This window comes from Porites lutea, chromosome 1 (assembly GCF_958299795.1).
Source record: "Porites lutea chromosome 1, jaPorLute2.1, whole genome shotgun sequence".
In the NCBI taxonomy this organism is placed as follows: domain Eukaryota; kingdom Metazoa; phylum Cnidaria; class Anthozoa; order Scleractinia; family Poritidae; genus Porites; species Porites lutea.
Genome location: NC_133201.1, coordinates 46,058,694 through 46,083,590, shown reverse-complemented (window position 1 = coordinate 46,083,590; position 24,897 = coordinate 46,058,694). Strand labels below are relative to the sequence as shown.

At 39.4% G+C, this 24,897-nt stretch overlaps 1 protein-coding gene across 2 annotated transcripts; it reads right to left on the bottom strand.

Moving 5' to 3' along the window:
- Window positions 1-15: 15 nt before the first annotated feature.
- Window positions 16-23,202, bottom strand: LOC140952752 (alkaline phosphatase-like). 2 transcript variants are annotated; one of them, XM_073402196.1, is made up of 8 exons: window positions 23,061-23,202; window positions 6,841-7,170; window positions 6,123-6,368; window positions 5,192-5,428; window positions 2,965-3,105; window positions 2,650-2,757; window positions 1,417-1,698; window positions 16-464 (listed from the first exon to the last, which is right to left on the bottom strand). In XM_073402196.1, exons 1-8 carry the CDS (start codon window positions 23,122-23,124, stop codon window positions 220-222), a joined length of 1,653 nt encoding a protein of 550 aa, XP_073258297.1. In that variant the 5' UTR covers window positions 23,125-23,202; the 3' UTR covers window positions 16-219. The 2 variants fall into 2 exon arrangements, 1 of the variants encoding a protein (XP_073258297.1); XR_012167392.1 differs by lacking the exons at window positions 16-464; window positions 1,417-1,698; window positions 2,650-2,757; ... (2 more) ...; window positions 6,123-6,368; window positions 6,841-7,170 and adding an exon at window positions 19,713-19,919 and having other exon boundaries at window positions 23,061-23,198.
- Window positions 23,203-24,897: the final 1,695 nt, after the last annotated feature.

Here is a 24,897-nt window from a genome sequence, read left to right as displayed (position 1 = left end):
GTAAACAAATGAAAATTCATGTTGAAAATGCTATTCATTTTAATTATTTTGTTGCAAACCAGGTTTGAAACTTGGGCTCTAACTGAACACTAACTTCCTGTATCAAAATTAAAGCACACAAAAACGAAAAAAAAAACGAAAGAAATGAATTTTAAGATCATTCAGATCTGTCGATTCCTCGACATTTTGCTGTAAAAGGGATGCCAATATGTTGACAATTTATGCTTCGAGCGCTACAAAAACAGCATAAGAGATCGCAATCAGGAGTAAAGAATAGAGCGAGTGGACAGACAAAGACAACGCTCCACTTTTGCTCGTAGGCTTCCCTCCTCTGTTCACGTGCTTTTCACATGATTTCTGCTTGCTCTCACTGAGACACAAGGCGTAATCCATCACGTGAAATACGTACTGCTGTTCCACTACACCATGGAATAGGTAAGCCCCAGGACCGTCCGCGAATACCCCTGCGAAAAAGGAGAAAAAAACAAAATGATGGTAATCACCCTCTTGCGACCCAATCTCACAACATATATCTGACTGGATTTATGAAAACATGGCTTCACTAAGTGTCTAAAGGTCCTATGCTAAGTGTGTCCTTGGTACCAAGACTTTGACTCTCCTCACCCAGGACAATGGGTGACTGTCTGCACCTCCCACTGAGCTCTGTAATTATCATGATAATCATTCTCGGCAGAGGCCTGATTCAGCTGGCTAGGGCAAATTAAGACCACGGTACTCGCCAGTCAAAGCCTCCACTGAACACTGCTGATTACTGAAGGGGTTGTGTGAAAACAGCCCCTCCCTAACCCACTAGTTTTGACCCCAAGGCCTGATCCACCCACCCACTGTTAGAGCATTTCCTGGGCTATCCAGCTGTACCGACCAAGACGCCAAGCCCCCTACTTTTTTGGACGCCGAGCTGGCCTGTGAAGACACTCTATGAGAGGTCCTCTCCCGATTTATCTTGGCAGGCAAAAAATAACCTTGTAGAAGTAGAATTAAAACAAGACAATAACATGATCTGTTACAGCCTTAAGTCTTAATTGGAGCAGAGAATAATCGGACAGTGAGGGAAACGCCCAGTCTAGCCCTTAAGATGAGTGCGGACCACTCGGGAATTAGACTTCCTTAAAATTGCAGACGCTGGAAATAACTGAAGTGAAAAGCACATATCTCACCCAAACCCCTCAGATTCCCTACAATAACGAGTCTTACCACGAGACTAGAATGAGTGATGCTGCCGCTAATGTGTTGATAAAGACACTACTCATTATGCTCTCTTGACTGCTTCGAAAAAATCATCAATATCCATAAAATAGCGAGTTTTAGTACGCGACTAGAATAAGCGATGCTGCCGCTAATGTGTTGATAAAGACACTGCTCTAAGCTTAGCTCTAAGATTGGGTCACTTCTCACCAACATCTTCTGATCCATGACTCTCGTATTCGGTAAGAACTGTAGCCTGCTGAAGAAAGTCCTTGTCAGAGGTGTTAACGTTGCGCAGGTCTTGACGAGATCCGCTCAGTCCACCTGGTCCGTCTGCGTACCCAAGGGTGGTGTATGTTCTGTTCTCTGTATCCACAGCTAACTTATTGTCTACCTCTTTTATTATACCAAACACAGGGTTCCCACGTTTGGGATATCCTCCGATGGTAAAGACGTGAGAGTGGTCGGCTGTTACTATTATCAGTGTTTCGTCTGAAAATCCAGGTAATAGCCAATATGATTAGCAAATGTGCATTTTAACAGTAGTGAACAAATTCTGAGATTGATGGAACTGGAGTTAAATGACACCATGCCCTAAAAGAGTAAAAACCTCCTAAATTCCGGCACCAAAGGGATAGACGGCATTATAAACAACCATGCGAGGATTGTTTAATAACTCTTGGAATAGCCCGTAATACAAAACGTTCTCGCTTTATCTAAGTATGCGCGATGTTCAGTTTACATACAAAGGGTTGTACTTGTCCCTAGCGCTAGATCAAGATCCCAGCACGAGGAAGATACCAGCATCATAAAATCCTTTGCCAGGAAGATCCTAATACTAAGGACAAATTAGACAGCGATGGCGGCGGGTCGTTCAGTGGGTAAATTACGGCAATATACTAGGCCGACATTTTCGTTTGGAGTTACAAGCTGTAAAGGACTGCCAGCTGCTGCTGAAAAGTTGTTGTTCACCCAAGTAAAGAGAGCAGAAGGGCCAAGATTGCATGTTTTTATTATTGCCTTCAATAACTTCTCTTCTTGGCAACAACACGTACCGAAATTTCTGCATGTAAACCCGACGAAAAGCTATTCCTTCTCATACAGCTTTAAGATCTTCCTCCCTCCATGTGACCAGTCTCTTAGTCTGCACGGGAAAGTTTGAGTAAGGGGCTTAAGGATTCGAAGTATGGAAAGCAAATCAGAGGTGTAAGAGGCCGTTCGTGATTGTCTGCTTCAGTCTAAAGGAATGAAACGTCACCGCTAAATTGGAGCAGTGGAAAATTTCACCGAAATAGTGAATTTGCCCTGTTCCAGACTTCATCGATCTTGTTCCAACTCTAGTTGAATTCTAAAGCACTGTATTCCATTATTACTCATACAGAAACCAAAGTTCAGATGCATTATATTTAATCAAGAACACTTATTATAATGAGAATTGTTTACCTTTGTTTACTATTTCCAAGGTCCTAGCAACCGCTTTATTCATAGCAACCGCGTCATTAAGAGCTTTAACAGCCTTGCCATCGTGATGTCCGTGATCAATGCGGCCCCCTTAAAACAAAACACAAGAAACATCCGAGCGTTCTTGAGAAATAGATGTTGTAGTGGAATATAGATCATTTAGGCTACAAGCGATGCTAAAAATCCTGTACAGCAATGTAAAATACTTTTTCCCCCTGAAAAAAGATTCTGTAAAATTAAGGCATGGAACAAAAATAAGGCTCACTAATATTGATATCTCTTGACTTGTCAACTAACCTTCAACTAACAGGAAGAAACCCTTGGGGTTCTTCTGCAGTATTTTAATGGCTTTCTCAGTCATTTCTGCAATGGACGGTTCACCGGCCTTGTCAGAAGCTCGCTCAACTTCGTATTTCATGTGAGAGGGTTCAAATAGGCCTTGAAAACAATGAAACAAGGTAGTAAGTAGAAGCCCTCACAAAAAGACTTCGTTATATTCACCTAGAATTTTTCCTTTACTTAAAAGTGACCTTATTTTGATCAAGCAGAATTCCTGCGAACTTCTTGACCTTCGCCGCCATCTTGAAAATTCTGCATCCACAATGCATTGCAATCGTAGTGCGCACACGACCTGATTTTGATTCAGGGAATCCTCTCATTGTTTTGCAAATTTAATTCATGTAATCACAACTATAACAAAATTCTCAAATCTGATTGGCTATCATCTGCCCTGATTTCAGCCTTTTATACTACCACATGAGAAATATCTCCAATTTGATTGGCTTAGACATGGTATTGCAGCTCAATTTGAAATACCTACATGTGAAAATTACAAAACTTTTGTGGTTAGTATTATAAATAAATAATAGCATGATTTGTACGTGATATTTGCATAAATACCATTCGTGATATTTCAAAATTGTCTCAAATTTCACTCGTCTAACGGCTCATGAAACAATTTTGAAATATTACTCGTAGTATTTATGGCAAATATCACTACAATTCATGCTATTACCTATACTAATCATACTTATGATTAAACGAATCAGACTCACGCTACGCGGTGGTCTAATTTAATTTGTTAATCACTTGTCCACTCCACTCAGTCCTGTTGCCATTAATGATTATGTATCACATATGAAAAGCACAGAAGACATTTTTTATCAAAAGGCGATTATGCTGAGCGTCGCTTCAACGACTGTGCTAATCCTTCCACCCACGGGCCCATGAAAGTTTTAGCTCAGTTCCTTCGTTTCCTTATTTTATCCTTTTTTATTCAGAGCGAAGCGCCCCGCCATTCGAGGTTTATAAATTTGTCACGCGCCAGCGCGCGCCTCGAGCGTTGATCGCACAGCGAGGCAGAAACACGAGTGGCGAATATTTCTATAGATCTCTTAGGTGTCTGCAGCTGACGTCATCCAATTGTGACGATTGGTGATTGTGTGATTTCCACATGGTGTTGACACGCAGAACTCAGTTATGTGGTCGCGTGTGGATGAGCTGTTGCACCAAAATATTCTGTGCCAGCCACAAAAACGTTTCGTCGGTGTTTAGCTTAGCTTATTGTGCCTTGGAAGGCCAAATCTCGACTCAGGTTTTTGCAGAAAAGAAGGTGATAATTTGTGTACTATGTTTCGATCAGTTTGACGTCTACTCCCTGCGAAATCTTGTCGTTTTCGGACCGCGAAAAAAGTAGTAATTTGCTGACTATTTAAGTTGTTATATGAGCCTTAACCAGACACTTTTTGGATGCAGTTCACTCAACTTAAAAATTTCAAGACTGAAATAATACCGGTTTGAAACCTCACGGAGTTAGATTACTGTACAAATGTTCTAAAATTTGCGTCAATTTAAATTTGGTCTCGTTGAAATGTTTCTAGGCACCACTAACTTACTGCCCGGCGTCAGATAATTGACAATTCATGAATGAGGCTGAGTATCTTATGAAAAATTATGGAGATCGAGGCGGGCGTTATCCGGCCGAGGCGGATAACACCCTCCGAGATCTCCATAATTCTTCATATGATACGAAAGCCGAATTCAATAATTGTTTTATTATTTATTCAAAATAATTCCTAATATTCTCCAAATAGCAGATGTCGCCCTTCGAGTTGTCTTCTTGCTGTTCTTGTCATGTTTTTAGCTATTATTTCGCCTAGTTCTTACTCTTGAAACGCATGAAATGTCCGCCATTTTTGTTTTCACATCCAAAACAACTCAACCTTGTCCCCAGGTCATCTCGGTTAACGGTGCATTAACCTGCAAGAAACCTGCACTTTTGACGTCATCTGTTCATTAAACGCAAAATTCTTCCAAAGTTGGTCATCATTAGCTGGTTATGGTGAATTATTCGTGTGCTTTTAGCCAATCAGAATCGGGGAAATATTTTGAATAAATAATAAAAGATTTCAATCGACCTTTGAATGATTTTTATCGTTTTAAATTGCCAAGTAGTAGAATGAGTTGATTTTTTTTGTTAACCCGGTTTTCAAAACTCCAGGTATATATAAAAGGACTCTCATACCAATCACATGATCAACTTTGTCCACATCAATTCTATCAAACTCGGTTTTGTTCCAGACGTATTTGGAGTTCTGGAATTTATTGACCCACTCTGAAATGAGGTCTCTGCCGTCCAGTCTCTCTCCTTTTTTATCCGAGTATTCAGGATCTGTCTGATTCTTATGCATGAGTTCCCTGCGGCCTCCACCAAATACAACCTCCATGCCATTTCCGTAGGGAAACTCCAGAAGTTGCAAGGCTGTAAATAAAAATATAAAAATAGTAATATATACGAGAGGTTAAAAACTGCAAGTGAAATGCTGCGAGTAGATACAGAATAATAAATACTACATCATAAGATATAAATGCATTATCAATTGGCATACCAACGTTAAATCTCAAACAGTGAACGCACTCCGGGATAATACAGACTATCAGTTTTTTTGAGATTGCACCAGAAAAATCATTTTTTTGTGTGTGCCCTAACTGATTTGTTGTTAGCTTCACTTTCAATAACCAAACGTACTACACTGGGCCGACGATTCGGGTTTGAATTCTTAAACTTCCTATTGTAAGTCCTGGTCCTGGCAAAAGGACGACAATGTACCGAAGGCAAGGTAATTCAACGTTTATTTAACATTGATTTATATAAATAATTCTCGATATATCGCTATAGGTGAAGCAAACGGTAAATCCAGTACATTTACTATAAAAAATAAACAATCGGTCACACACAGATTGTGTGGGCTCCCTGTGGCTAAACAATGAAGTAAAAACTCATGCGCGCACTTTTTTGCGCTAATTCTTTACTTGATTTCTAGAGGTCTACAAAAACTTCTTAGAGCAAACAGCAGTGGAATAGCATAACTCATATACATGCATAATTATATGGTTGTTATTTAACGAGTGAAAACAAACGTGATTACAGTAAAATACAACTTTATTAAGCAAACCTATGTCCTTGCACTTGGACCCATCATCCGTTACAGTCTTGTTTATATCACCGTCACTTTCCCAGTTGCGGTTTGCTGAGTGAGCATACGCACACGCGGGAGTCGCGTGTGTAATTCGCGCGGTGGTCACGATTCCCGTTGACATTCCAGCCTTCTCAGCAAGCGTGAGAATGGAGGCGGCTTTGCTCTGTTCAGTCACCGAAGAGCACTGAAATCGTGTAACACTTGAACTTACACCGATGACGCCTGAGAAAATATAAGGAAAAATAGGAAGAAGAGCAGCGGTAAGGACAAAATGAACGTCATACACGGCCAAAGCAAGATCTCACTTCTCTTAGCTATGCTCGTGGGAGTTACGTGCTATTATAAACTCGCTACACGAAGGCCTTCGGCCTTTGCAAGGAATAAGACCTCTGGCAGCGATTTTGATTCCTTAATACATGTATTATAATATAAGGGAGCTTTTCACTTACAAATACCAATATATCGACGTAGCTATACATTGCATTATCTCGCACTCGGCGCAAGATTCGCGTTGCTGAGTGGACTTTGTTCCCAGGCGTTTTGGACTGTGCGGTCATAAAATGATGAGATGCAAAATACGCAAATATTTTTAAGTTCCGCAATACCAAGCGAGCAAAAAAAAAAAAGCGTCTGAAAGACCATTTATTTGGGCGCCAATGTAACAAATGAGTGCCCGGTTAAGGTTTAAACTTACCGCTATCGGTTTTTATTCCGGTCAGGAATGCCGTCGCGGTGCTCGCGGAATCTGTTCCTTGTTCATTAACTGAGTACGTTTTAGCGAGAGCTGACCACGGAAACACTTCCCAGCTGAGAACATTCTCCTCTCCCGTTTGTCCCTTCTGTTGTCCGTCCAGGAATCGTGTCGCGGTGATGGTAGTGATACCCATTCCATCACCAAGGAACAAAATAGCGCTCTTGGCGGTGTTGTTGTTTGCTTTTAATTTAAGGTTGTCCTCGACAAGCTTCACGCCAGCTGTGTACCATGCATTGTTGTCTTGATTACGAAAGATGTCACCATTGACACCTTGAAAGATGAAACCATAGAAGGGATAATTAAATAATTTTACTTGTCAAATAACTTGAGTCGTACTTCTTAATGAAAAAGTACTGCCATGAAAAAAGATTCCCTGATTCACGTGACCCTCGGTATCGTGCATCGCCCAGAATGAAATGACATATCCGGGATTTAGCGCGCTCCGAGCGCCAGATTTGAAGAAGTAGTTAGCCAATAGCCTGTTCCAGGCGTTCAGATAACAGAGCGCGGAGTTCAGATGATGGGGAGCCCGTTAAACAGGCTAATTAGCCAACCGAAGTCAATAGAAAAGAAAATGCTGGGGCGCATCCAGGTTTTTATCAGAGGGGGTTCAATGAAAAGGTACCCTACCCCCTTCAGGGGGGTCTGGTGGCATCCTCCCCCAGAAAATTTTGAAATTGTAAGTCCTCGGAAATGCGATTTCCCCCATTCTGAGGCTTAGCCTGGTTATGAATTTATTGCATTTAAGATTGACTGTATTTTCGTTATATTTTTACAAGTTGTTGACTTAAGCTGTTTTAACTTAGGCGGCTCGATCGACCTCCCCGAACTCTCCCTAGATCCACCCCAGAAACGGCCCACACTGTCCCAGAATTCAGACTTTCTTACATATTTAACGTTTTCGCTCAAAACACATAAAACTCACTAGTGCAGTCAGTACTGAATATGGCTTTTGTGGAAGAGACATTAATTAAAAGTGTTCCGCAGCCTTGAGCTCAAAAAAAGAGAAAATTCCCCAGTTCTATTGCACCTAAAATGTACGGCAAAAAAAATATTCTCACTAAATGAAACTAGCAATGTGAATTGATTGTCGTTAACCTGGACACTAACTGCTACCGCATCTTTTCCTCAGCGCGGCCCAATCACGTGATGTAAGCGATGAATCCACAGAATTCATCTTTTTGAAACTTAAGAGATAAAAAAAAGTCATCAAAGCTTACTTATGTTTCTCCATCTTGTTTTGGAACAAAAACACAAATGTCCAATATACACAAGCAGATACGATTCGTCAAACCGATGGTCCATTGGTACCAATGGTACGATTAGTGCCAATAGAAAAGGATGTCATTCCAGTGGTTCTATTGGTGAATATGCATCTCATCAAGGGGACTTAGATTATTTTCGCCTGGCTTGCTAGAGGGCAATTCCTATGGTCCATTGGTACCAATGGTACGATTGGTACCAAAAGAAAATGATGTAATTCCAATGGTTCTATTGGTTACTATGCATCTCATTAAGGGCACTTAGATTATTTTCCCATGTGTAATTATGAATATTCCTCGTTCTGATGTGAAGTATATATGAAATAACTCATTTTTGAACTGCGGTTGTAGATGAAAGTGAAGAATGATTATCGCAGTAAACCAACCACGCAAAACAATTTCGCTCTCACAAAGTAGAAACACCCTAATAGTTAAAGAGCGAGGTTGAACCAGGGCTAATAGTAATTTCTAACAGTTTAATACAGCGAAGTCGAAATACAAACATGTCAAAAGAATTCTTCGTTCTATAAGCCATCTTTGAAAGCAAGTTCGCTTTTACTTACCCAGCCAGGCTACATGGAAAATAATCTAAGTCCCCTTAATGCGATACACTGATTCACCAATAGAACCATTGGAATGACATCCTTTTCTATTGGTACCAATCAAACCATTGGTACCAATGGACCATAGGAATTGCCCTGTAACCAGCCAGGGCACATGAGAAAATAATCTAAGCCCCCTTAATGAGATGCATATTCACCAATAGAACCACTGGAATGACATCATTTTCTATTGGTACCAATCGTACCATTGGTATCAAAGGACACCCCTCTTATCCCACTAACACCAATGGAGTCTATCTATGAGTATTGGACAACAACAAAAATGGCGTGATTGAATTGGCCAGGCACACTAAATTGGTGCGACTGCCTATGCGGCATTCCGTTTTCAAATGATAACAGACCCGAACACAGTGTTGAGGAAGACGCAGGGGGGGGGGCACGACTCCAATAGCTCCCGGTACTTGTTTCGTGTACCTATGATCCACCGCTTTATGACATCACATCCGGTTGGAGAGTTGCTGCTCTGTTTTCGCGCGAAGCACCAAGATGGACGCCCGATGCTATTTGGTGTTCTCGTTATTTTAACCCACAGGCTAACGGAATTATGTATCTTGAATGCCGAGAATGTTGAGAAGGTATCTAGCCGGCCATTGAAGCAAATGTCATGACCAAACAAAGAAGATTTAGTATTGTTTTAACGATAAATATCATGCAGCTGCGGGGAATATCATTTTTCTTTTTTGTAGTTCAATAAAGACACCTTAGTTCAAGAACAGCAACAAAGTTCAATAACAACTTCTTGTTTGCATTCGTTCGTCAAGGTCAAAGCAATAGGTTGAATGGCCAAAAAATAACTTTGCGTGTGATCACGCTTTTAAGTACATTTCTTCGCAGTTACTGCAAGAATAGGACATGGAAATGTGTAGTTTCACGTTGTCATGGGGCGAGAACGTAAACAAGAGAAGATGAAATATGTTCTTTCTCCTTCTGAATTATCGAACTTAAATCCAGAAGAGTTCGTTTGCATTCGGCATTTTGGTAGACTAGTTGGAATAATCGCGATGTAGAGTTGGAAAAACGGGAAATAACTTTTTAAGGTATGTTACACTATGTTCCATGTCTGATACGTGTGGTACCCAGGTAACTTGAGTTGGTCGTTTGGATATGATTTATCAATTTCGGTTTCAGAAATAAAATAATGTGCGATTTTAGGTGATCATCGATGCCTTATGGCTCATCAAATTTGTTTTGCGGGCCTCATTCCGTTGTTTTTTCTCTCCTAAATGAGATAACACAGCTCTGTACATTCTTCATGGTTATCGGGATCGGAAGAATCTAAAGGATTGCGCGATGAAACGAGCGCGTCCGAGCAAAAAGGTGTGATGCAGTGTGCTGAAATCAAATCATGGGCCACACATCAGAGAGAAGGGAAACAAGGGAATCTCACGAAAATGAGTTATGATCTTTGTCACATTGATCGACCGCGTACTGCAGGTCTTCATCAGTTTTCCAACTCTTCAATAACCGAAGAAAATAAGGACGAGCTTAGACTAATAGTCGACATAGACATAATCTTAGTTTATTTTACTACGAAGAGCACTGGAGTCGCTACTCGTTAAAACGCTCTCGTGAAAAAAAAACCGGAATAATTATTATTAAGAACTTAATCTTCTGGCCACTCAAACTAACAGCAAAAGCGGTAAAAATTTGTCTCAATTTTATTAATAGCATAGTCCGAGTTGTAAAAATTGTGGCTGAAGAGCGGACATTGAAGTTTGTTTATCCTTCTGAAAACAATTTACAGAAAAAGCGAAAAATTGTGCACATTAGTTTACTGATTAATTGACAAATTGCGCATGAGCAAAAGCGTGACATAAGCTTCCTTGTAATAAAAAAAAAAAAATACATCAAGACTTCCAAAGTTCGCAAAATATATTTATCATAAGATGACAGCCATCTTCTCCTACCAACAACGGATTTCGGTAGCAAAATGTGAACTGTAACTAACTGAATCCAAATCATCCTCCTGGACTTCTTACGAACATTTGTATAACTTAACTCATTTTGGCCTTAATGTCTCCATCGATTGTCAACGAATAACAAATAGACCCTTTTCACGGTTTTTTCAACTTTTGACATGGACCAGTTAAGGAAAATCCGTCGACATCACTGGAAAGAGCGCCTTAATATTAGTAGCAATGCCAAATTTGAAAGTGATACGTCTCAAGCGATCGAAGATATAACTTCGCAAAGTCGGCGAAAATTTACGACGTTTGTATGAGGGAGCGGGGGGGGGGGGGGCAGGTTTGTGCCCTCTACCCATACAAACGTCTGTAAAATCTCGCGTCTTTGAGGGGCTATATCTTCGTTAGTTTTCAACAAATCATTTTCAAACTTGGAAATTTTACTATTAAGGCGCTTTTTTCAGTGGTGTCGACGGTTTTTCCGTAACTTGTCCATGTAAAAAGTTGAAAAAAACAGTGAATAGAATAATGTGGCGTGTTTGTAACCAACCAATAATAGCGTCTGCTTTTCCTTGTTCGACGTTTGTATGATGGTGAGGGGCAAGTTCAACCCTCTAACATACAAACGTCTGTAAACTTTCGCGACTTTGAGGGGCTATATCTTCGTTAGTTTTCAACAAATCACTTTCAAACTTGGCGGTTTTACTAATCTTAAGGCGCTCTTTTCAGTGGTGTCGACGGTTTTTCCATAACTTGTCCATGTAAAAAGTTGAAAAAACCATGAAAAGGTCCATTGCACACTTCTCTATCAAACTACACAAACAAAACTAGAAAAATGTGGCGTGTTTGTAACCAACCAATAATAGCGTCTGTATTTCTAGATCTGTGTTGGACGTTTGTATGGTGAGGGGCAAGTTCAACCCTCCACCATACACACGACTGTAAAATTTCGCGACTTTGAGAAGCTACTTCTTTGTTAGTTTTCAACAAATCCCTTTCAAACTAGGCTATCGTACTAATCTTACGGCGCTATTTTTGGTGGTGTTGACGGTTTTTCCATAACTTGTCCACGTCAAAAGTTGAAAAAAACAGTGAAAAGTATATTGCACACTTCTCTATCAAACCACACAAACAAAACTAGAAGAATGTGGTGTGTTTGTAACCAACCAATAATAGCGTCTGCTTTTCTGTGTCGCGCGTTAAGAGAATTTCGCAATTAATCGCAGCTCAAATTTCTTTGTCAAACTTTGTTTTTTGGACAGTATTTAGCTGTTCATAAATGGAGTAAATATGAATGCACGTGGAAAGTCTTGAGAATGAGTAGCCCCTCGTTTAGACTGTTTATCTTGTCGTGTTTAAACAGAGGAAAACTCTACCAGTTGTTTACACTACAGTTTGCCGGATTTGCGGCGCATTGCGCGAATCGCCATTGCGCGTTGCACCAGAGAAGCAAAGTTTGAAGTAGTACAACGTCACTATATCCAAATATGTCTAGCTAATTTTTTGGTATGTGATATAAAATTTACCCGTCTTTAACATATATAAAAATTGTGGTTAAGAAGTGTTAAGCGTTTGCAAACGAAACGGCAAAAGACGATTAGGTCATATTTAGCGGACGGAGGAGGCATTCAACACTTTCAAATTAAACTCAAATTTTTGCATTATACGACCAACAAGTTTGACTTATAGGGATACAGATATAAACATATGAAACTGTTTATTAATTAATTGTTATGAAACGATTTATCTATTTAACACTGTAGAACCAAATTAAGAGAAGAAAATAGAATTTCCTGTTGGCAAAAAGAAAAATTTCGCCGGCCCTCAAAAACAGCCTGGAGGCGCGAAAAGAGCACTCGTGCCAGTCCTACTCATACATTTCCGGGAATGAAGAGCGAGGCGCTCGTTTCATCACTCAACCTTTATCAGCCCTGTATTAGACCGCGAGAGCGCGTTCTGTTCTATCAGTTTTCGCAACTCGTGAGCTCTTTTCAAGAAGGAGCAAGAACCTTGTCCAATCTGGAGTAATAATTCAAAGAAACTGAATGAATCACTCAAAGAAGAAGCTCCTTGCTCATTGCATATTATTATTTTAAGGAATCGGATACAGTGTAAAAACTACGGTTGGGCCTAACCGAACATCTCGCTTCTTAGGGGTTGTGGTTTCACTTTACATAAAATAAGACTTTCTGACCACATATTGAAGGCTATGAAAGTCTTTTACTTTAACTTTTAATGTAAATACTTTCGTATTTTAAGTCCTTTAAACCTGGCTATACAGCCCAGAACAGTGTATCGAGTGACTGAGCCATGCAGAGCGATTACTTAAGTCGACCTCGTAAACAGTATATTCTTACCTGCTAATCCTGGTAAAACCACACCATTTCCTTTTAAAAATATTGTTAGAAACAAGATTATAAAACTTGCTTTCACAGAACTTGCCATAACGAATCTCTGGCCAAAACTGTCACACTGCTGTCAACTTGCTGATTCGTTGCCTTTATATATCTAGTTACGTGCTTTTTTCAGTTGATAAAAACGCTTAGCCTATTTGCACAGATTACGCATTGAAGCGTATTGTTCACATGTTAATTTTTTTGTATAATGAGTTATTGCCATAAAGGTTCGCGTGAGTATTGCTCCAATCATTAGTACCGGAGCTCATCAACCGCACGCCGTTTCAAACTGAAGATAATTACATCATATCAGTGTTATTAACTATGAATAAGTCATGGTAAGTTCTACAAAAGTAAAAGTAAACTTTCGTGAATCATTTTTGTAATTCGTTCTTTTTTTATTTGATGTAGATAATAGTTGAAGAAAACAATAGTATTCGCACCGTTGAGTCACAACAAAAGTAAGAACTCATTTTTAAGTACCGTCAACCAAGTGGTTAGTAACACTTCAAATGTCTTAAGCATTATCAAACTTTGTTTCGCATTATTAATCATGTCAGGGAGCACTTCTTAGCTTTATTGACAAGTCTACGGATCTAACACAACTTAAGAAACGTTTGACTATGCCCGGCATCTTACCCGGAATATGTTGCTCAACATACTGTACACAATTTCAATAGAACCCTCTCGTATTGGCCTCGGAAACTGCAGCCGATAAATATTCTCTTTACACCCCAAGGGAAACATATAAATTAAAAATGGACGCAATGTTAGATTGAAACTAAAACGTGTGATGAGTCTGATCTATTGTTCATGTTAATCATGCATAGAAGAGGAGACTGAACAAGGAAGTCGGCAAAAATCAACTGAAAAAAATAACAGTTTACGATGGAAGGGGGTCCATGACAATGCACAATCTTTTGCGTTGTTTTCAGTTTGCACACAAATAGACTGAATAAATCAATGGAACACTTCTATGGGTCAGTGAACTTAAACTATGGGTGAGCTTAAAATACTCTTAGTCAAGTCTTAATCAGCGAACACTGAAAACACACAACAACTGCCCGGGGGAGGGGGGGGGGGTTCCCCCTATAATGGCCTATACGGGGAGGCTCTGCCCGAAAGGGGTACATTTATTAGGCTTCAGGTATATGAAAGGGTAGAGATTTTGCTCGTTGAAGTATACGAAAGGGTGGGCAAATCTGTCATTTGGGTCTGTGAAAGGGCCCAATGGGCTAACAGATGAATTTTATGGCTTTATAAAGTCGAGAAAATGTTCTATTTTGTGATTGATTCCTATTTAAACGACAGTGTATTTACAGCAGTTAAAAGGGATGCAAAGTTCAAAACAAGGTATGTGAAAGGGGTACCATTTGTCAATAGAAGGTGTACGAAAAGGGTACCTCTTTCGTGAAAAAAAGGGTAAGGTAAGCCTCTCCCGATAAAAATTTGCCGAGTACCTTTCCCCCACCTCGAGCAACTGGCGGTCCTCCAAACCAATGCACAACTATACAGTCAAGTCAACCTAGGAATTCTTTAATTGCAACCGATTTACTGGTTTCAACGTCGAGGTGGCCCATTTAGCAACATACTCAAAACAATTCAATCACACTACGCTTGGTTTTCTGGATTTTCCCTGCAACAGAGTCGGCCAGGTGTAACGAAAAGCGCACCGAGCATTAAAACCTAGAAAACATCAAAATAAAAAAGTCGGAGTCCTTAGCAGAAAATATGTTAAGTCATTGTCAAGGTACGAAATCATAATCCGAAAGGAGGTTGCGCAGGTCGCAAGAAAAAAAAAAAGAATCCCAGTTTTTGATCACACCTGTTGTGACGAAGTTTGATGAATATAAGTACTTCACAAAACTCGATCAAAGGTCACGGGAATGGGTTTAACAGTTGGGTTTACCTCGGTGTAAAAACCTGTGAAGTTTTTCTTTCTTTTGTAGCTATTATTTTCCTTGGCTCTATTGTGTTGACTTCTCAGTGGCTTATTTGTATTCACTGTTTTACGTCACTCGTGAGTTAACAGGTTCTAACACCGAGGATGAGCCAAACAGTTTGTACGGATGCAAATTTAGTAGCTGGCCGATGGTGAACAGTTTGATTTGATTATTCAGGGTATTGTCTCCAAGTTTCATGTTTTTGTGCACAACAATAGCTCGCATTTTTGCATATTTTAAATGCATTGATAGTTACTCCTGTTCACGTGAAAACGAAACCTTGGAAAGAAAAAATTTCCGATAAAAAATTATCGAATTGTAGCCCTTAATTTTACTGCCTTACAATATATCAATAATCTTAAGACTCAAAGGTCTCCTAAAAAGACGTTTAATCGTCGAAATCTCAATATTTAAAAAATCTATCGAGCAGTTGAATTAATTTGTTAAAGTAGACCAATATGTTTACAAAGTGGCTAACAAGAGTGCCTCGATACATACTAATCAAATCCTCCTTCTAGCAATCGGCTGGAGCTATCTACAAGATCTTTCACACTCGTTTTTAAAAAGATTGAAAATACTACGAGGTGGAATTGCTTGTCAAAAACGCTTCGTTTTCTACAGATAACGGCCAAACAACAAGATTATCCATCTTTTTATATTCTAACCATAAAAACTTCATCTCAATAACGCTGTTACAGATTTCGCTTAAGCTTTACCAACAACGAGGCGATATTGCAGGAAAAAGCTCCCTTGAACGATTTTGGAAGAACAGCTCCCAGCACGGAGAAGTACTGCTGCAAGTAAAATAGGTATTATAACATAGCGCGCGTGCTTGCAGTATATAAGTCCTATTGAGCCGCTATGAACAAAATCTTTATTTACGCACGCCCGTGCGTAAATAAGATGACGTGAGCATTTTTTTTTTTACCTGGCTGCAAAGGTGTCGTCTTTTAAGCTGCAGTGCACTTTTCCTGCTCTTTAAAATGTGGAAGAAACCAGCGAAGAACTGCCCAATTTTTCTATCGGCATTGACCTTTTAGGTCCTGATCCAACAAGCAGCAAAAATAAAGCCGAATTAAAAAAAACTCGCAAGTTGCGCGTTTCGCAAATTTGTCGAAGACCAGCTGCAGCAATTTTGGCTGAAAGACATTCACTGGGAACAGAACAGACACCAACTGGTCATCAACAACATTTAAAGCAAAATCTCCGTTTTTGTTTTTAAATTTGTTATGCACTTTGTTATCTCCGGACAATCCGACTTAAGCAGAAAAATTTATCTCGCAATAACAACACAAATTACACAAGAAGACATAAATTTATTACTCACAAAAACAACTGCTGCCAGGTCTTCTCAAGAAGCCGTAATGACCAGCCAATGTTCGTAAATGAATATAAGTTTAAAGAAGGATGACAGTCGTCTTCGCTAAAAACATGTTTTCTGGATTTCGCCGAGCAAAACGTAAACATCTTTTCAGCAAATCCAAACCATACTCCACGACTTTTTACGAACATGTTAGTATTTTAACTTTAGATGAACTTTAAGACTCTTTTACCTTTGTTTCTGCTTAGTTTCCATTGATCGTTAACGAATAAAGAAGCAAATTTTCTTTCTCACTTTTACAGAAAGAATATTTCATTCAAACTAGACGATTGTGGTGTGTTCGTAATCAGCCAATAGAACCGTTTGTTATTGTGTCGCGCGTTACGAGAATTTTGCAGTTAATCAAAAAGCAAGCATTTTTGTCAGCTATGTTATAAAAGAATTTGCTTATGCTTTTAGCTGTGCGTATATCCAGTTATGGATGCACTTGGGAAGTTTGGAGAGCACTCAAGAAGCTAGAGTTGCACTCGGCTATCGCCTCTTGCAACTCTTACGCATCTTTCGTGCTCTCCAAACTTCTCGCGTGCATCCATAACTCGATATACGCACGCTAAACATGAACAAATTCTTAAATGGCGTCATTTCGTTGCTATGTCAACTCCTATGTCATTGAAACAATGATCATAACAAATTTTCATCTTTATCTAATACAACTGTGGTGGCAATATTTCAAAATCTTTGTTTATGGCGACGTAGTTTATACTCAAACTTGGCAGATATTGACCCTGAAAAACTGTATCGAGCCACCTAGCTGCTAAAATACTTACTGCATTTCTCCTATTGAGCACAAAAATTAATTATTCATATTTTTAACTATGTTAATGGAGACTGTCTAATAATTTCCCTTCTTATGCTACTACATGAGTAATTTCTGCAATTTGATTGGCTTAGAACAGTGGCATTTCAGCTTAATTTGAAATACCCACATGTGAAAATTATAAACCTTTTGCAGGTAGTAGTATAAACAAATAATAGCATGATTTGTACCTGATATTTGGCATAAATATCTCTAGTGATATTTCAATATTGTCTCAAATTTCACTCGCCTAACGGCTCGTGAAATCACGTATAACAATTTCGAAATATCACTCGTGGTATTTATGCCAAACCTCACTACAAATCATGCTATTACCTATACAAATACCGTCATAGAAAAAAACTCAAGCTTGGAAAGCAGAATGTGACGTCATACGCGTGGCGGGGTGACCTGTGAAAAGCCGTCAGGACAACACAATGACCCAGGTGTTTCTCACACATTTAGTCGGCGTTTTTTAAAACAAAACTACCCAAAATACATTTGTGATATTGTAGGAGTAAGAAAAAAAAACGCAATTACCAGATCTTTTGTCTAAATTTGTGATTTTTCTGAAATTCGGTTTCCTGTAGTAAAAACTTGAAAATCTTTATTGGCAAAATTTTTCATGTTCCACCTAACGGATTTTGGCAGATTTCTAGCATATTGTTAAGAAGCCATCCAAAAATTAAATGGCGTTGAAAAAAAATACTAATACATCAGAGAATCAATATTACAAGGCACTAGACAAGGCACAAGACACAAGACTCGAAGACAAAGATAAACACAAAAAAAGGAACCTTTTTTAAATACGAAAACGTACAGAAAACTTCTGAAACCTTAGGCGGACATTTTCAGGGGTCAAATCTCTTTTAAGAATCATTAAAAAGGCATTTCTAAAGTGTAAATTGGAAAAAGAGCTCCGCAAGCTTAAGTTTCACTCAGCCCCTTGTGGCACCATTTGAGGACAAGTTAAGGGGGCTCCTACCAGTTTCCCCCCTTTTTATAACATTCTGTAGTACTCTCTTCTTTGTAACATGAAGAAGGCTGGTATGGCCAGCCGAGATATTGCTATAAAAAAGCAATACTCGTTTCTCGTTTTTTACCCTCTCTTTTGACGGTTTTAACTTTCAAAAGGCCATAAAATAAATATCGGCCCCCAACGGACTCAACGAATTATCGAAAATGCGTTTCGAATTTCCATTGGCAATAGACAATGGTTATTTTAACAGTCCAATCATTGCGCGTACTCAAATCCACGTACACAGTTGGGGGCTTAGAACAAGGATTTCGGCGCTCTAGTTTCGTATACAGACTTAACCGGAGTTTGGAACTATCCAAGGGTTACTCACGCAGTGGCGGATCCAGGGGAAGGGTCCGGGGGCCCGCTTCCCTCCCCCCTTATTGTTAGAGCAAACTGAGGCCCGAAGAGCCGAAAAAAGTTTTTTTTGGAGACCGCCCCTCCCCCCCCTTATATGAAGGTCTGGATCCGCCACTGCGTTGTCTTGTCTACCCAGAATGTCACGTGTACACATTCGGGCATCTACCGACCTTTGCTTACAGTCGCTTGTAGAGGAGACAAAAAAAAATTACACGCGTCCAATTGAAACGTTGTTTTTACGTTTTCCCGTTCAGTAAAACGTTTGGGAACTTAGAACATAACTTTCTAGACTTACTTTTCAACATCAAGAGGTTTCAGTTTTCACTTTCGCTCTTGTAATAATGCTAGAAAAACACGATCCAAACGACCAAATGTAGCCAAGAAGAAAAAGTGTGGGTAACTGTGGAAGTATTCTAGTTATTTTGTTTTAGTAGTTGTACTAGTACTTAGCAGACTTAATTAGAAATCCATTCAGCTTCCAGTATCCTCATCATGATCGTAATTCTTTTAAAATTTACGCATTGAGCGTAGAAATCATTGCTACTGTTATTGTTGTTTAGTAGTTATATGTACAGTTGCATTGGCATGTTTAGATATAACATTCACTTTTATCCGACTCTATAATTTAAAAATAATGATTTTTACAGTGTATGGAATCAGACAAACGCGAACTTGCACGAAAAAGCTGCGCGCGGCCATAGTGTTTCGTTTATCTCGCCAATCTCGACCCCTGAGCGGCCGTCACTTTTGTACAGCGGATGGGGTAACGGACGAGTAATAGTCCCGTTGCTGTACAAAGGAATCGCGGCCTCTGGGAACGAGATTATTATCTCGCGCGTACAAAGTGGAAGGGAATGCCGCCCGCAATGGACTGCCCAAGGGAGAAAACTAGTACATGCTCACCCATTTCAGGACGTGGTTTTAAAAGAGAACTAAAAAATTGATTTGCATTGCTTGATTTTATCATGTTTGTCCATGAATAGCAAGGGACTGAAATCTGTTCAATACCATAAGGTAAAAAATGCAGCAAACAATAAGAACAGGGAACGTTTATTCCGCTATAGTTTTCCAAAACAGATTAAAAACTCGAGGTCAAAAAAAGGTTATAATAATAAAAAAATATGAACATTCTCCTCTCCCGTGTTTCCCTTCTGTTGTTGGTCGAGGATTCGTGTCGCGGTGATGGTAGTGAAACCCATTCCATCACCGAGGAACAAAATGGCGCTCTTGGCGGTGTTGGTGTTTGGTTTTAACTTAAGGTTGTCCTCAACAAGCTTTACGCCAGCTGTGTACCATGCATTGTTGTCTTGATTACGAAAGATGTCACCATTGACACCTGGAAAGATGGACACGGACACTGATAAGTTGTTCTCTGATCACGTGCTTTGAGTTCTTTTACCTTATAACTTCCAAAAGAGTTGTAAAGCAAATTAAAAAAAAATCCAAATTTCATGTTATAGATAATAATTTTATTTGTCAAAAAATCTTTTGAGTATTTCCCCGCATTAACTGAAAAGTACTACGAAAGAGATTTCGTTTATCGATATGGCTACACTCAGACCCGGACACACCCGCTGTCTTTTAGAGTATCAGTTCCTCTGGCCAGCGCATAAACAGCAAAAAATATGGAAAATTTACTAGATTCACTTGACAATGTGATATCGACCGTCGTTATCTGTGGGTTGTTTGTAGTGTATACATCCGACGGTGGAAGTACACTTATTATGGATCAGGAACGCGTTAATAAAACAAGGATAAATCAGTTGATAAAAAGCGTACCTTCCTCGCACCCCTCCCCCTAGCCTCCGGGATTCTGAGACTGTTGCGGAAAAAAATAACAAATTATAACAAAATACCCCTGTTCTTCTCTTTGAGCAGCTAGATTGAAATATAGTAATGTTACTCACTTACGTGAAGAACTGTACGCGTCCCTATCAAGTATCAATTAAACTGCCGCGGATTACGAGAGGTATGTTTCTTTCAAGCCGGACAACTTGCCTTAAAACTACAATCTTGGACAGAATAAAATGGAACAGCAAACCCCCATCCCCCCCTAAATCAAGGATGAAGGCGTACAAAAGCCAAAACGTGCCATTTTCTCATCCTTGAGATCACGTGACGCAAGCTGGCCATTTTCGAGTTGCCTCTAGCCTCTATTTCAAAGCGAGGCTAAGTGCGAAGCTATTGATATGGAGATAATATGTTTTATTCTCATCAAATAAAACTCATTTTCACAAAAAGGTTTTGCACAGCCTCGCTTTGAAAGTGAGAGTATTTGGACCTACGGCGTATTGAAAAAATTCTTCTTTTCGAAACATTGACTGAGAAAACGATGTTAACGAAGTTTCATTTTGTTTTCTCCGTCTTGTGTCAAGATGGGGAATTGGCGCTCTTACACGAGATAGGCTAGGCTGGAGCTAGGCTTAATAAATCGCCCTGTGTTTATGCTGCGTCCCGCTTACACTCGGCAAGGACAAGCGAGAACGCAAGAAAAGGAGAAATTTACTTACTTCTCCTATCATTGTGCTTGTTGTTTTTGCTATCGGTTTAACACCTCCCCTTCCTCCACCCCCAGAGCAACTTAAGCCGCATTGAAATGAAGGGAAGAGTTGGCAGTAATACGGAACAAAGTCTGATAAGACCACATGTAAACATTGCCTTCGGATTGGCTGTCGTTAGTCGAATGATGGCTCTCCAAATAGAATATAGAGTTTATATCGTCACGTCATCGTGATAGGTGACAAAAAGCACAAAGTAAGTGATATTTAAATGATATCATTTCACTATGATACTGTACTTAAAACTTTTGGATATCCGTAACTGAAAATCGGGTTTAAATGAAGCGGATCTCTAAATAAGTCTATTTGTGTTCAAAACTCTATTTATGTAACCTTGGATTTAATTCCTTTCAAGAGTCAGTTTTTTTTTCTCTCAAACGAGAAATCTTTCTATGCTGAAATGGGTTATATGGTCTGGAGGGGTTACGTGGGTTAATTTTTGCTGGGTATGTGCCGCTGGCCTCTCAGAGCCCCTACCCCATTGTAGTCTATTCTGTGGCCAATTATAGACCCCATCTTAGTCACTTTCGGGTAAATATGTAATTTTCGCGATCCCAACCTAGTCACTTTCTATTTATGTATCTACCTTATAGGTCATCCTAAAATGAATTAACCCATTTTTTAAATAAATTGAATGAAGAACACTTTACTTTTCACCTACAGAAGAAATATTCTGGTAAGTTTGCCAACCGTAAAGATGAGGAACTTTCTTACCCCAAAAATCCGAAAATGTGCGACCCCACTCCAGCGGCACATTCCCATAAGTGAACCCCCCCCCGGGGGGAGGGGGGGTTATGGATGGATGAACGTGCTCTGTCATTTCTTGGCATTGTTTATGGAGTTAACAACGCTTTGAAAGGGTTGGCAGTTTGGCATCGAAAAAGGCGTAGAACACGGTTTTGTCGCAAAGAGATCTATTTTAATTATCGACCCGTGAAGGGTTTCAGAGTATGACGTTAAAATATAGCATACATTGTGTTTCATCATTATTCCTGAAGTGCCTCATATTGACCTTTACGGAAATTCAAGCCTCGGATAAATGTATTTTCCTCGAGCAAGTTTAGAGAAAGAACTGTTATGCTTTTGCCGTTTTACATGCTTCCTAAAGTGAGTGAGAAACATTGCGACTCGCGGGCTGCTTTCAGCTGCAGCATTTGGTCGGAAGAAAATGTTAGGATGGATTTTCACTTTCGGTCGCGTAGTTGGGCCAGGAGAGCGAGGTTCAATTTTTTTACGTTTACGCGCGACCTTCTATACATTGCCTGTATTTTAGTTTACGACAACGCGTGTAAAATTTACGTGCACACGCACAGTAAAAATTATACGACAGTGGTAATCATCTTTCGAGGGACGGCTACATGAACAATCGAAAATCAAAACTTTCCAGCTAGAGATGAAAATCAATTCATAATTAAGAGCAAATACAAGATGGGCTCAGACTGGTGGTTTACGGAGACTGAAAAAGTCCCCAATTTTCCTAACGAGCCACTGGAGGTAGCGAGAGATTTACTGCCCCTCCCTCAGGAATTACATGTGTCTCGTCTTCTCCATCCTCGTACTGCAAGCTGCGTGTTTCAATGCACGCTCACGTATTTAATTTGTTTACTACACTATCATATAACAGTTTGCATTGTTACAAAAAGAGAACTGTTACCTCCAGTAGTTACGTAATAGCATAGTCCAGGTACCTAGTTAGACTCTGAGTAAGTAACGTTAGTATTATACAAGGGGTGGATTCATTTGCAGTCTACGCTAACGTCAGAGTCTATGGTAAAAAAGAACTCGAATAGCCGTCGCATTTGCCCATTAGAATTTTTAATTGTTTTGATTCTTACAACAAAACATTAATATTCAGAGAGGGAAACAAATAAATCCACTCCAAATCTTCTACACAGATATTTGAACCATATTTTTCTTACCTTTTGACGCACAAAGTAAGGTAAATATGGAGCAAATCCAGAGAAGATGACCTGCGACCGCCATTTTTCAGTTCACGGTTTCGCTTCTCCGGCCGATGGCATGACTTGGAAGAGAGATGGCAAGATTTTGAAAATAGATTAGTTTACATATTTTGTTTGAAGCATGTTTATCTAAGGTTAGACACGTGACAGAAAAACATGTTCTAATTGGGTGCAAAAAGGACATTATTTGTAGTATGAAGAGCGTCAGACGATTTGTTACGTTCATGAAAGGCGACTGTTTCACTTAGTCAGAGGCACCCAACAACAGTTTCGTCCTAAATGCATTGAAAACACTTTTTAGGCTATCCAGAGTACTTTTAGATCTGCATTCTAAGCGGCACTATAAAATTTGTATCTGTTCGGTCATCCTAGGGGAACTTGAGTATTGTCGAATTTACAATTCGAAATTTTAGGTTTCCTTTTTCTGCGAAAAATGGCATTCTGAAATGCGAAAAACTGAAATGTTTAGCCTTCCTCAAGCTATAGAAAATTATAGCAATTTTTGCTTCTCCGAACAGATATACTATAGAAAAGCCCCTATTTGGTGACCTGACCCAAGACCTGATTGTGTTTGCTTGCCAAATTATTCATTATCATTCTTGTCGAATGAAGCCAATAGCCGCACGAAGTGGAGAAGAGTTATGTTTAACGATTATTTCAGTTAATTTGCTTTGCGACTGCACAAATAAACGTGACGAACTGCTGCGTCATGCAACGCAATAGAAAAGTTCATAAGTGAATTTGCTTGTGTCGATCGTTTTCTTATTCAGTGTCAAGTTTTTGTAAACTCGAAAGTAGGGAGGCTTATAAGTATCATTTTTTGAAGCTTGTGACACATAACATACTGTACTACTATTCTCGTTGAGACATTTTTATTTTCATTTCGAGTTACCACAGTAACAACTGACCTTTTCAAGCAATATCAAAATGTTAAAGACGCTTTCGTCGTGATTGATCAAGCTTTCCTTATTTGTGGCTTACGCAGCCGCGTACGCTTAAACTGATGCTGAAAGGAAGGGTTTATTACGAGAAAATAACTTTGTAACTCTATAATAAGACCGAATGTGAAACGTTTTGGACAAAATGTTCAGGGCAGAGGCTTCAACTTCATTAAAATTCATTTCCTTGTTTCCATTTCTATCGCCATCTCTTCGTGATCTTCTTTGCGAAAGCAGACTCAAATACAGATTCCTTTTACTATGAGGGACGGTGTTTTCAGTCTCGTTGTTGTTTCTTATAATTAAAGTTTTTTTATAATTAGGATCTCTTCGATCTTACAGGAAGCTTTTTCTAGTGCTTAAAGCAAGTTCCTGCTGCAAGCTTCGTGTTATTTTGTCCAATGGTCCTCGCTTATCTACATAAATTTGAAAATAAAACGCTGAAATTACATAATTATCGTGACGTCAGCTTTTTTCAAAAGTTTGATCCCGTTTGCAAAATCTTTTCCCCAGATGTTTTATAGTTTAGGCACCTTGAGGAGCGATTACGTAAAGTTCCGTTTCCGTTTTTGTATTTTAATTGATCAATCTTGCAAACACGTCAAGTTTCATCACCATCTTCACCAGTAATGTCATTCATTTTCTGCATGCAAGGAGTTTTGATTGTAGTTTGTGAATGAAAAACGGACAAAAAATATGAAGAGAAGATGAAAACATAATATCATATTTGCCACTCCTTGCACCCCATTCAGTACCTCCACCTCTCACTCGATCCCCCTTGCCTTATCACCCCTCCCTGTCGAATGCACTACAGTAACTGGCCTAATTTCAAATTATTACTGGTTTAACTGAAGATA

Excerpts from the sequence above, each read along its gene's own strand:
- LOC140952752 (XM_073402196.1), bottom strand. The coding sequence starts at position 23,124 with ATGGCGGTCGCAGGTCATCTTCTCTGGATTTGCTCCATATTTACCTTA. Across the intron at positions 6,369-6,840 it reads CGGAATAAAAACCGATAGCG|GCGTCATCGGTGTAAGTTCA; the intron begins GTAAGTTTAAAC and ends ATATTTTCTCAG. Across the intron at positions 1,699-2,649 it reads CTTGGAAATAGTAAACAAAG|ACGAAACACTGATAATAGTA; the intron begins GTAAACAATTCT and ends CTGGATTTTCAG.